The sequence below is a fragment of the Cydia amplana genome, chromosome 17 (assembly GCF_948474715.1).
Source record: "Cydia amplana chromosome 17, ilCydAmpl1.1, whole genome shotgun sequence".
NCBI classification, from domain to species: Eukaryota; Metazoa; Arthropoda; class Insecta; order Lepidoptera; family Tortricidae; genus Cydia; species Cydia amplana.
The window spans coordinates 4,039,336-4,051,407 of NC_086085.1; the positions used below are offsets into that span (position 1 = coordinate 4,039,336).

At 36.9% G+C, this 12,072-nt stretch overlaps 2 protein-coding genes across 2 annotated transcripts in view; one reads left to right on the plus strand and one right to left on the minus strand.

The window, feature by feature from the left end:
• The window catches only part of LOC134655749 (homeobox protein prospero), a 136,605-nt gene extending 132,107 nt beyond the window's left edge, over nt 1-4,498 (plus strand). The window contains exon 8 of the mRNA XM_063511214.1: nt 17-4,498. The gene's annotated coding sequence lies outside the window, so the exon portion shown is untranslated. The remainder of the gene's footprint in view (nt 1-16) is intronic.
• Nucleotides 4,499-11,010: 6,512 nt separating this feature from the next.
• LOC134656006 (protein UXT homolog) lies at nt 11,011-11,490 on the minus strand. The gene has a single exon (XM_063511523.1). It carries the CDS (start codon nt 11,452-11,454, stop codon nt 11,011-11,013), a length of 444 nt encoding a protein of 147 aa, XP_063367593.1. The 5' UTR covers nt 11,455-11,490.
• Between the last annotated feature and the right edge of the window lie 582 nt (nt 11,491-12,072).

A 12,072-nucleotide genomic window follows, 5' to 3' on the forward strand; every position in this document is an offset into this window, starting at 1 on the left:
AACACGCCTCGCCGAGGCAACACGCCTCGAGCGGCCAGCTCGAGAAACAAAACAAAACTTTTGGAAAAAATGTTTCGCACACCAAAATTATACGACACTCGCATTTAGGCCTTCAGAATCAAAATTATTAATAAAAAAAGTTAAATTAAATTATAAATTTTGAAGTTGGACGTGGGACGCGCGCAAGCGCTCTAGACAATTCATTAGGTTATCGAGTAAGAGAAAATTTAAGTCACCTAGAATTTTATTTCTGCACATAATATATTTCGCTATATATAATTATTATTATATTATTATTAAGTATTATCTTAAAATGGTTTTATAGTTGTGTATATTATCTTAAAAATCATTTATTGATTTATTCTTTAAGAAAAAAACGATTAATATATTAATTGCTTAAGTTTTGATTTTGGTTGTTTTTATTTTGTTTTCTATCCTTTTCCTTTCCTTCGGAGCAAGTTCCAGTTGCGTTGCATGTTGCGTTGGTTGTTGGCCCTCGGAGGCACAAAATTGTCAACCCTTACCTCGTCTTAATTATTTTAGGGATATTTAACGTTAACCATAGTTATTAGTACAATAGAGCAGGGTTATTTTTCGATCCACAAATAAAAATAATATTTAACAAATTATTTTTATACTGATAGCCGGTTTTATGTTCTTGCAGAGGATTTTACGATAAACTAGACAGACACAGAAATTCAAATAACATTACACATCTTTCGTTGAGATTACAGTAAGCATCCTTGTTTGTATTAAGGTCTCGGCAGGTCGGTTCAAGTTCAGTTGTCTGACGACAGATAGGGTTAAGTTTATATTTGTTAGAAGAATAATCTTTTCCAAAAACGCGCCGGGCTTTGCGACGCGCGCGTTTTCCCCTCGACACTCAAATATACAATATGCTAATCCAAATCTTCATATATATTACAGTTAACTGGGTATTCACGTAGTTCAGGTATTTACTTTTCCGAATTCTGTATTACATTTAGGAGTTTTTACAGTCGAGATGGGAAGCCGTCCGCCTCGCAGGCGGGCGCCTCGCGCCGGCTCTCACGCACTCATAGACATTCGAACCACACCCAAACAGAAAACAATAGTTGAAGGCAACACACAATAGACCAGACCTCATCAAAAACAATACAAAATCATACTACACCACTTTCGGCTGACATACACAAAAATCCATTGGGCCACCTCGTCCGATCAGAAGTGCCTTCAAAAATGTTGATTTTTTACAAGAAAAAGTAATAAAATTAATTGAAAAGGGCCCTCAATAGTACCTACTGCCCAACCGAAGCCGGCGCGCGGCGTCCGCGCGACTTGCGCGTTCTAACGAACAGTATACATACACACACTATTATACTATAGAAGATTAATTAGTTTGATTCGTAGATATATGTAGCGCGGCGCCACGAGCGTCACGCGGCTCGAACCAGTCAGATACGGAGTCTGCCTCGCAGAGGCTAGAAGCAGTGCAAGGCAGCTCCGCCTCACCTGGCGCGTGCCGCGCAAGGTAACGAGCCCGCACAACTCGATGTATTTGTTATAACATGTAGATGCCGGCCGTCCGCCCCACGCAAGGGAACACTTTCATTTTCACATCCTTGGTTCGACTGAAGACAAATTATTTTCACGCTTCCTATAGATATATTGATAGATAGTGTACAGAGATGTATAGCCATGTACATATACGATAGTTTTAATACAGATGACAATTATCGAGTTAACTATCTAGCCACAGTTTTAAGTGAACCACAATAGAAACGGAAGAATTGCGAATTGATTTGCGGAATTGTACAAATTTTATATCATCCTGATTTTCGAGTATGTAACCCGATTCAGGCAGGCGGCCGGCCTAGCTAAGCAGGTGTAAGCATTTTTCATTTGATATTGACACGTTTGTTATCGTTTAATTTGTAACCATTTGAACTATTACAATAATATAAGAGTACCTCAGTTTAGGACGGACCAGGCGTCGACTGGTGTGCTTAGAATAGCGTTCAGGTTAGGCGAGAGATACGGATACTTTAAGACATCACATCAAACACGCAGCCTCCCCCTTTTGGCAGCCGGTTTTAAGTTCCAAATTCCCCTAGTTGTCCGAATTCGAAGTTCGAATTCCCACCCACCAAACAGGCCAGCAATAGCCCGGTTTCAGTTCCCATGAGCGTCTTCCCGTCAGTCGCCGCAGGGTGTCATATGTTACGTTACGATGTTTTTGTTAAATGTTGTCTGTTCCGTTCTTACCATAAATAATGACAATTTAGAGCTAAGAAGAATTTTCTAGAAGCTGACTGACACATCTTCAGCCAAGAATTGAAGAATGGAATTGATTACGTTTACTCTACGCATTAGATATAACTTTTTAGCTCTAAACTGACATCCGGAGTAATCCTTTAGTAAGTAATGAATCCGTTATTCCGATCTCTCCATAGACTCTTCATATGTACTAGAAATATTCGCAGGCTACACACACACATTACAATAGAACATATTGATTTCCCATCGACAGTACTCAACCGAAACCGTATTTTCAGACTAGGAGCCGTGAACTTTTAGGATATGTTTATAAGACAGAGGAACCATTTGAAAATGTTTTCAAGCATGTTTTATCCGAATTTTTTACTTGGGCGATACACTGCGCAAGACCACAACGGATCGCGCGGTTCTTTATATCTAAGTTATTGGTTGACAATTTTCTAAATTAGTGTAAAGACTCAAGCTTGAAACATCGAAATATTAGTCCACAGTGATGCTGGGAGCTATCCCATGGAAAAAGTACAAAATTCGGTGTTGACTTTAAAACTCATGTTTGTATCTATAATGTATGTAGATTTATTGAAATTGTCCTTTCGGCAACGTCAGTTGGTTTGGAAGCTTTGTAATGTAGAGATAGAGTATTCTGTTTGGTATATTGATGTATGGGATATTTATGTTACTCTTTTAGTACTTCGATTCCGTCTAAAGGTGTCGTTGGGCTATCATTATGAAAGATATATGTAATTATTTTCAAAATTAATTATAAATAAAAAACAATATAGAATGTATTTGGTTTCACGTTTGGGTATTATGGTTCCTAAATTTTCGAAAATTGTAATAGACTCTATTGTATGTAGCATTTCATTTTTGGAAGTTAGAAGACATATAGATGTACCAAATAGTTGTATCAACTTTTCTATACTTGAACAAATCATTAAGAAATGCTGAAATTTAGGTGATAATGTACTTAAGTATCATTTGTTTGTATCAAATAAACGTTTTCAAAATTGAGCACGGAATACTATTAGATCTCGAAACTGACACTGCCGACGCTAGCCATGTAGCGAGGCGTGTCCTCTTAATGTTTACACGAGTCGTCGTAAGCAAAGATAATTTTGTAATGAAGTTAAATTTAAACGAGTAAATGGAAACATATTTTCAATATCCTTGTGGTCTTCATCGACAGCGATCCACGTTTTGTTCGGCGTGCGCGCAGGCGGCGGGCGCGGACTCAGTGATAAATTAAAAATTAGTTACAAAATTTAAAAAAAAAAACGAAATTATTTTAGTAGCGGCGCTCGGCGTACGCAAGTTTGACTAGTGTTTAGGCGTTCTTTCGGTATCCTCGCATTTCGGCTAAGTGTGGGCCCGCGGCCGCCTCGCCTGATGTATTTAGTACAAATTTCATGATGTTAAGGTAACGAGGCTCAAAGCGTTTCTTTCGGGCGTCCCCGCCCCTCCATCGCTCGACGTCGTGTATAAAATTTTATTCAAAAAGAGTATTTTTGTATTGAATATTTCTAAAGTGGGTGTAAAGATCAAAAAATTCATAAATTATAGTGTTGACAAAAATACGTTAGGTAAATTTAGAAAGTCATGCGTTTTTTGTATTTAATTTTAAGAATAGCGTCGGGATATTAAAAGTTTAGGAGCAACCATTTGTAAATACGGGAGAGACGGGGCGAGGGGGGGCGGGGACGCATTATAGATAAAACAAATATTATAAATAACTTAAAGATGTTTATATGGTTCTGGATGTAAAAAAGATAAATTTAAAGGCGATTTTAAGATGGAATAATGTCGGTATTGGTCTCGGAATGGCTACCGGTCACTATTGTAATCTGTGGGCCTCAGACTCGAACCTAGTGTAACGACAAACCTAACCTAACTACGCATTAATATTACGGTTCTTAATACAATACTTATACATTAATATAATATCACATTGTCATAATGCTTTAGTTACGAGCGTGTGTCTTTTGTCCGTGAATGTTTAGCTAACCACTGTTGGTGTATTTAGAGTAAAGTGGATCATTGTGGTTGGAAATTGTATCAAAAAGTCTAAATTGCCCCTCGGGGCTATCGCGAATTGCGACTCAACATTTGAAAAAAATTGGCTATACTAAATCTGATCAAAATTCTGGAAGTAACGGTGATAGAGCATGGTGACTTGTTGATACCAGAGGGGTGTTTCTTCGTCAATATAACGAGTAATAACTAATAAAGCTAAGCTTTTATTTGATTTCTGTATATTATTTATAATCCTTCCCTTTTTACTACTAAGATAAATCATATTATTATGAGACGATTACACAGGAAAATAAGAAGAATACGTAGGTATGTGAATAATAATGAAATTGAAAAAAACCGACATTCATTGAGACCTCTGTCAGTTTCGCCGACGAGAAATAGAATCACATCAACATTGACTGCATGAGCTGCTTCACAGGGCCCGTCTAGCGAGGCAAACGCCTGCAACTCGTACTTACTGACCCTGTACCAAGTTGCCACGCGAGGCTAAAACGCCGGCCTCAGCGAGGCAACTCACTTGTAATCACTCGCGCTGCCACAGCGTACACAACTTTACTAATTTGATTTTTTTTTATTATATAAATTATGAATGTAGTAGGTACGTTGCTTTTATTGTGTAAGTAGTTTAATTTTTAGGACTTAATATGGTTTTTTACTAGCTGGTAACTGGTACTAACTGGTGTTGGGTTAGCTTAGAATGCGGGATAATTTGAAAATTTCCATATACATAGGTACCTATCTACTAAACTATATAGGAGCAATTTCTACGCGTTGCTGCGTTGCGTTACTGTAGCCTGTAGCGTAAGTTTTGTCAATGTGCTAAGTGTTTAGTAGATATTAGGGAATTTCGAAACTACCCCTACTACTAACTAAACTACCTTCGAGATTACCCCAATGCAAAGCCACTTCCCGGAAAAAGTTATTGAATTCAGCCAACAACAACAATCCGACTCGCTCTTCACTTTTTTTATAAACATTTAATTATAAATGAACCGTATAACGGTGCTGATAATAGTTTTGGTAATAGTTACGCCTAATTAAGACCTTAAGGATAAATACAACAACAAGTAATAGGTACCGGAAGTAAGTCCGGAGGTCGCGGGTTCGAAGTTCGAACTAAGTACCTACGCATCGCGGGAACGAAATCTCATTTGATATTTACCAATCTCTTTTCGGTGAGTTTTCAAAAGGGTCGGCAACGGGCATGTGACACCCCTTGAGTTCCAACCGTCTTTTCGCTCGTTTGCCACGAATTATATATGCGCCATTATCTTGTGTGGGCTATGAAGGAGTGTTCATGGCCTATATTAATAGTTAAATATGTAATCAATTCAATTAATTTGGTTTGTTTTCCTACCGTTTACTTAAAAACCTTATTAAATTAAACGGTAAGAGCGAATAAGGATATTGTAAGATAAGCAAATACTAAGTAATTAAGTACCTACCTACTACTTATTATAGGTACTATTAAGTTATAATTCATGGCGGCCAATACACTTAGGCCCACTTGCAGCATTCCACTAACCCGGGGTTAACCGGTTAGACCTGGAGTTACCATGGTTACCAGTAGGTACAATTTGACACTGGGTTACCGATTTCACTGCTTAACCCCGGGTTAGTGGGATGGGATGGTCCAAGTGGGCCTTATAGAATTAACACAAATACCTACAATTATACAAATAATCAAAACATAATAAAGGTTCTCCTACTTTCAAAATTTCTTACTTTATAAATTAACTGTAACTGTTATCATAATTTTAACGGAAAATCATAATTTTAACCATGCAAGTACCTGTGGCAGCAGTATATTCTCAGTTCAGTATAATAATAAATAATAAAATAAAATAAAAAGCCCATTTATTCCATAACCAAAAAAGAAAAAAAAAATTAACTTAACATATCAACTTAAAGGTAGGTAAATTAAAATATATTTTAAGTAAATCATTTTGTACACTTAACCTAGTATTTATAAACTATAAAATTTGGTTAGGACCCCTCACGGGTAAAGGCCTCCTCCAGCTCTTGCCATCTTTTTCTGTCTTGTGCAGTGTTGGGCCAATCAGTTCAGTATACTGAAGCTTAAAAAATTATACATACTTATCTGGGAGACCGCGAGCTTTGCTCGGAAAACTTATAAAAGTTATAAATCTCAAAAATGCGATCGAATTTCGCCCCCGAAAACCCTTATAATAGCAAATTTCATCGAAATCGTTAGAGCCGTTTCCGAGATCCCCGAAATATATACGTACCTTTTGACGAGAAAGGATCGTATTTATTAAGAATGAGTATTTATATAAGGGGAAGTTTGAAAGCAGCACGGGTAACGGAGAAGATGAGGAGTAAGTAGTAGGTTAGTATGGATTAGGGATGAATGCCATAGGCCTATAGGCAAAAAAATGTTGAGGTGACGTAAGATAAAAGAGATTGGAAGAGCAAATCATGTTGTGCCGACCCCACATAACATGGGATAAGGGCAGGAGGAATAAGAGGTACTTACCTTTATAAATAGAACCTACCTATAAGTATACAAGAATTGCTCGTTTAAAGGTATCAGATGTATGTGAAACAATTAGTATGCTATATGGTAGATAGTAGATACTGTTCACTGCAAAGTAAAGAGATAGGTACCTACCTATCATTATTTGTAAAACAATTACGAGTAAAAATTGCATAAATATACGTATTTCGTAACTTATGTACGAAATATCATTTGATCCAGTCGCTTTTCGGTGAAGGAAAACATCGTGAGGAAACCGGACTAATCCCAATAAGACCTAGTTTACCCACTGGGTCGGGTGGCAGTCACTCTCGTAAAAACTGGTGCCTACGTCAATTCTAGGGATTAGTTGCCGAGCGGACCCCAGGCTCCCATGCGCCGTGGCAAAATGCTGGGACAACGCGAGGAAAATGATGATGATATTTTTGTTACAGCGACATCTATGCAGTTAATGTTACATTAATTACAAAAATAAGCACAAGAAGCGTACAGGTAACTGTGTAAGTTCACGCTTTGCATCACAGATAGCGCGCGGTGGTATTAATACACACTAATACCACCTGGCGACGTTCCGACAAACTAAATATAATGCCCAAATCGCCCAAAGACTAAACAATTGTTACTTAATAAATAAATATAATTTATAACACTTGTTCGTTAAGTTGGTTTAAGTTTCAAATATTATGTAATAATAAATACTAAAGTAAGAATCTTATTTTTCCTCATCTTATCCTCAATATTCTATTATATTCATGCAAATTTTAAGTTTCTTATTCTCATTAGGCAATAACTAGTCACCCCAAGTCCTTGAGTAAGTACTTCTGAAAATTCAAATGAACCAATTTGCCTAAAGGCAGGTTTTCAGCTGACAAACCTTCAAGGTGATCGGGCAATTGAGATTCACTACTTGAGGGTGGATTACTAATTTAGAAGGGGGTGAAAACTTACATAATAATTAGCAGCTAATATAAACGGATCGAAATAGGTAAAGCGATTCTTCGAGTTAAGTATTAATACGTGAGGACCACGCTTAAAATAATTTTAGCAGCTAATATATTTTCTTAAATAAGTACTTAAACATACTTTACCTAATTATCACAGAGTCTAGTAAGTGTTGTGTTAAGAGTTATTAACCTTTTGGACGCCAAATGACCGATATAGCCGCACCGTAGGTTCAACGCCAAAGACCGATTAATCGGTCACAGACCACAGAGCAACATCGACCTACAAGCATATACATAAAGTTCAACTTCAGTTTTGACACTTCAATGATGTGGCGTCTGAGTGACAGCTTTTGTGTTTTCTGACATTGACACGGCGTGGAAAAGGTTAATTGATTGGAAGAGGTGTAAAGTCAATCTAAATGACGCTATAATAAACGACATTTTTTCATAGAAATATCATAGACATACCATGCAGAGTTAGCTTGGTCCGACTATAGTCTTGTACTATAGTACAAGATTTGTTTACTTACCAACATCAAATATTATTGTGTATTTAACCTTTTGGACGCCAATGACCGATATATACGCACCGCAGGTCCAACGCCAAAGACGTATTAATCGGTCATAGACCACAGAGCAACATAGACCTAGGTGCATAAGCATAAAGTTCAATTTCAGTTTCGACACTTCGGTGACGTGGCGTCTGAGAGACAGCTTTTGTGTTTGACACGGCGTCGAAAAGGTTAATCTACCTCTGTAAAGATATCAATAATAATTATTACTAACCTAGGTTAGAAAATAAACTACATATTGCCTATTGGAATAGATATATTTAACTTAAAGAGTCAATATGACTCAATAAATGTAACTGAATATAAAAAAACAGTAGTTTAAAAATAGCTCACTTAATATATGAAATTTACTACCAGTCAACTATACAGAGAGACAGGATTGCAAAGATGTTGTAAAAAGAGAAATGGGAACAATCATTTCAGTTATTGAAAATAATTTTAATATCCACATTACAGTACATAATATCACAATAAATCTTATTCTAAACCCATAACAAAATACTTTTCACCACACCAGCTCAGAAAGGCTTACTTTGCACTTCAAAAACTGATAGCAAAGTTGCATTTTATTCATATGTGAGGCAAAGTCATGAACCTATAATATTACGGACAGAGTTTCGCTTACAACACAACTGTGATTCCAACATCCACCAGTTTCATAGTATTTACGCGTGACACGCACACATTGACAGCCCACATCCACCAGTTTGCCGTCAGACGAATCGAAACGTCATTGAAGTAAACATGTCGAAGAAAAATATAAAATATGCCGGCATACGTAGTTAAATCCTGCTAGAATTGTACCGATCGAAAGAAAAAAAGTCATAGAATAACTTTTCATACTTAAGTTTATCAATTAGTACGTAAAATCACGATAATTTGTTGTTTATAAATTATCAAACTGCAAAACAGGAGTGTGATCAGTAACATGAATAGGGTAATTTCCCGAAAGTAGGGTAATTGATACCCTTCTTATTAAATCATTATGTATTAAGAGATCATTTAGGTAAATGGTTAAATTATTGATTGTGCATTTCAAACTAGGTCGGTATGGTAATTTCCCGATACTAAGGAGATTAGACGCTTACATGCATGTTTGATAGTTAACGTTTGTTTGTTATGTATTATATTTTTTTGTTGAAAACCAGATATGTTTCAAGTTAAATGTATAAATTAAAAAAACATGACGAACTGATTTCATTACGATGCTAAGTATCATTAGGTATTGAAAATAATGTTTGCACAAAGTAATTGTGCAATATTGCGCATTTTCAAGACCTATAAAATCAGATACGTACACACCTTTTTTATTGTCTAACGTAAAACTGTCCTAAATTTTTTATTTGAAAAAAAGGACGATATTAAAAATAATTGTTTCACCATTAGGGGAGAATTTGTGTTACATGGTAACACTCGTCTACACGCACACATTCAAACCGTCCGCCATTGCAGTGTCACAGTTTGTCTTAGGTGACAGTCCGTCCGTAATATTCTAGGTCCATGGGCAAAGTAATCAAATGCAAATTTTGAGTTGTTTTCCTATGTTTGCTGGTAGAATTTACTTTTAAATGATGATTTCGGATGATAAATTTTTAATAACATTCATTTGGATTTGATTTGGTTTGATTTTGTTTGATATTTTACATTTAATATTTGCTTCGGATTGGTGTGGTGAAAAATTTTGTGTTTCACTTGGGGGCAAATTTTGTTTAACCCTCGTGCTTTGAAACCCTCGCAACGCTCAAGACTCCATTTTTTATTCAATTTTGGAATCTTTCGCTTGCTCGGGTATCAATATTAGCACGAGCGGTTAAACACCAACTTTGCCCCCTTGTAAAACAAATAACTATTGTCAAAGCCATGTTTACAACTTTGTATTTAGTCACCGCAGCGAAACTTGATTTGCTGACAGTGGCATTGACTGCCAGCATCATCGGCAGAACAGCAATATCATTATGCGCATGCAATAAAGATAGAAACAGGCAGGGCAATGTACAAAATTCTTCATGCTTAGAGTCCTTTCTTTCAGTGGTGTAGTGTTACTGTGAACTAATCTGGCTGTGGGTGAAGTCGCAACTGCGAGGCCCTTTTCTTTATATGTGTATTCCCGAGATGAAGTGTGTGGGCCAGTGTTGTGAATAATGCTTATTTTTAGGCTTAAAGACTCGACCCCTCAAGACTCGTAAGTCTTGAAGACTCGACCATATTTGAGAATTGTATTTATTTATTTTACACGTATGGATGTAAGAAATCGTCTTTGCCGCCTTTGAGGCGTTAAGCCTCAAAATGAGCATTATTCACAACACTAGTGTGGACCCATTTCGCCCACGCCTAGCTATGCCACTGCTTACTTTAGCAAACTATACTTGAAAGCAGGTTACTTTGACACTCAAAGTTTACATGCCGCTGAGCTTTAGAACATATAGAAAAATAGTTGGCTAGATTTCCTTGTAAAAAAGTTCTCCACTAAGTGGATCAAAGACAAAACTGTAAGGTTGGGGACTTTAGCTCTCCAAGGTTACTTTGTTCACCCATGAAAACCTATTTTATTGAATTGATAAATTCTTAAAAACCACATTATGAGATTAATCTGTTTTTGTGTAAGAGTTTAGTGTCGTTTTTAAGAATTTATTGTTTCAATAAATGGGTTTTCATGGGTGGGCAAAGTAACCTTGTAAGGGCTAGAGTACCCCGACCTTACGGAACATCACTATCCCTTAGCGGCTTTTTCCTGCAATTCCCCAATACCAAACAACATAAGCTTAATATGAGCCTTAGTCTTAGCACTCTGGTCTTTCAACTCCTCCGCTTTCCTCTCATACGCCTTAATTCTCACATCCAAATATTTCACAGCCTCCTCCGCAGGAAATTCAAGAAAATGATTCAATCCAACGTTTATTAGCATTGTTGAAGTGTCCGGAACTGAGGCCTCCATAAAAAAGTTGCATCCTAAGTTCACCTGCGTCTTGAAACCTTCGGGATGTTTCTCTTTTGAAGTTACCACTTCTATTGTGTGTTTTTGTTGAATCAAGTCGGTGATTTCTGTGTTGATTTGTTGCAATCGCCATTCCACCTTTTTTAGATCTTCTTTTAAGACGTCGTTGATGAACGCTTCGTACTTTGCGATAGATTCGTCGATTTGTGTAGTGGCCATGGTGGTTAACAGGTTTTTAAGTACTGTAACTTTTAAAATACTTCAGTTAATCTTTTAGTAACATAACGCATTTTTAATTTCACACGTCGCCCCAACGTCTGAATATATATATCAGATAACACTGAATGACAATAAAGTATAAAAATTAAAACTGAAACTATAATTAATAATACTAACCTACCTCAACCCTCGCCTCAACTGAACTGATTCAACTGATGGACCTGACATACTTACTTTACTCTTTGGACCTGACAGACACATGACAATCACAGTGACAGTAATGTAATTTTTTTTTTAACTGGCTCTGTGCCTTAAGGGGTCTCTATACATGTAAAGGCCATAATAGACGGACGTGCCGGATCAGATCTGGGTCCGATCAGCATATCTCTTTCTCGCTCTCACTTATAACTGTGTCCTTAACATACGTACGGTTGAGAACCAGTACGCCAATCTGCTACAGCGTTAACAATACAAACTATACTTGGTCAACCAGATCTTGACAGTAGAAAAAGGCGGCAAATTTGAAAAATGTAGGCGCGAAGGGATTTCGTCCCATAGAAAATTTGAATTTCGCGCCTTTTTTTACTGACAAGATTTGGTTGACCAGCTATAGATTAG

Excerpts from the sequence above, each read along its gene's own strand:
- LOC134656006 (XM_063511523.1), bottom strand. The coding sequence starts at position 11,454 with ATGGCCACTACACAAATCGACGAATCTATCGCAAAGTACGAAGCGTTC.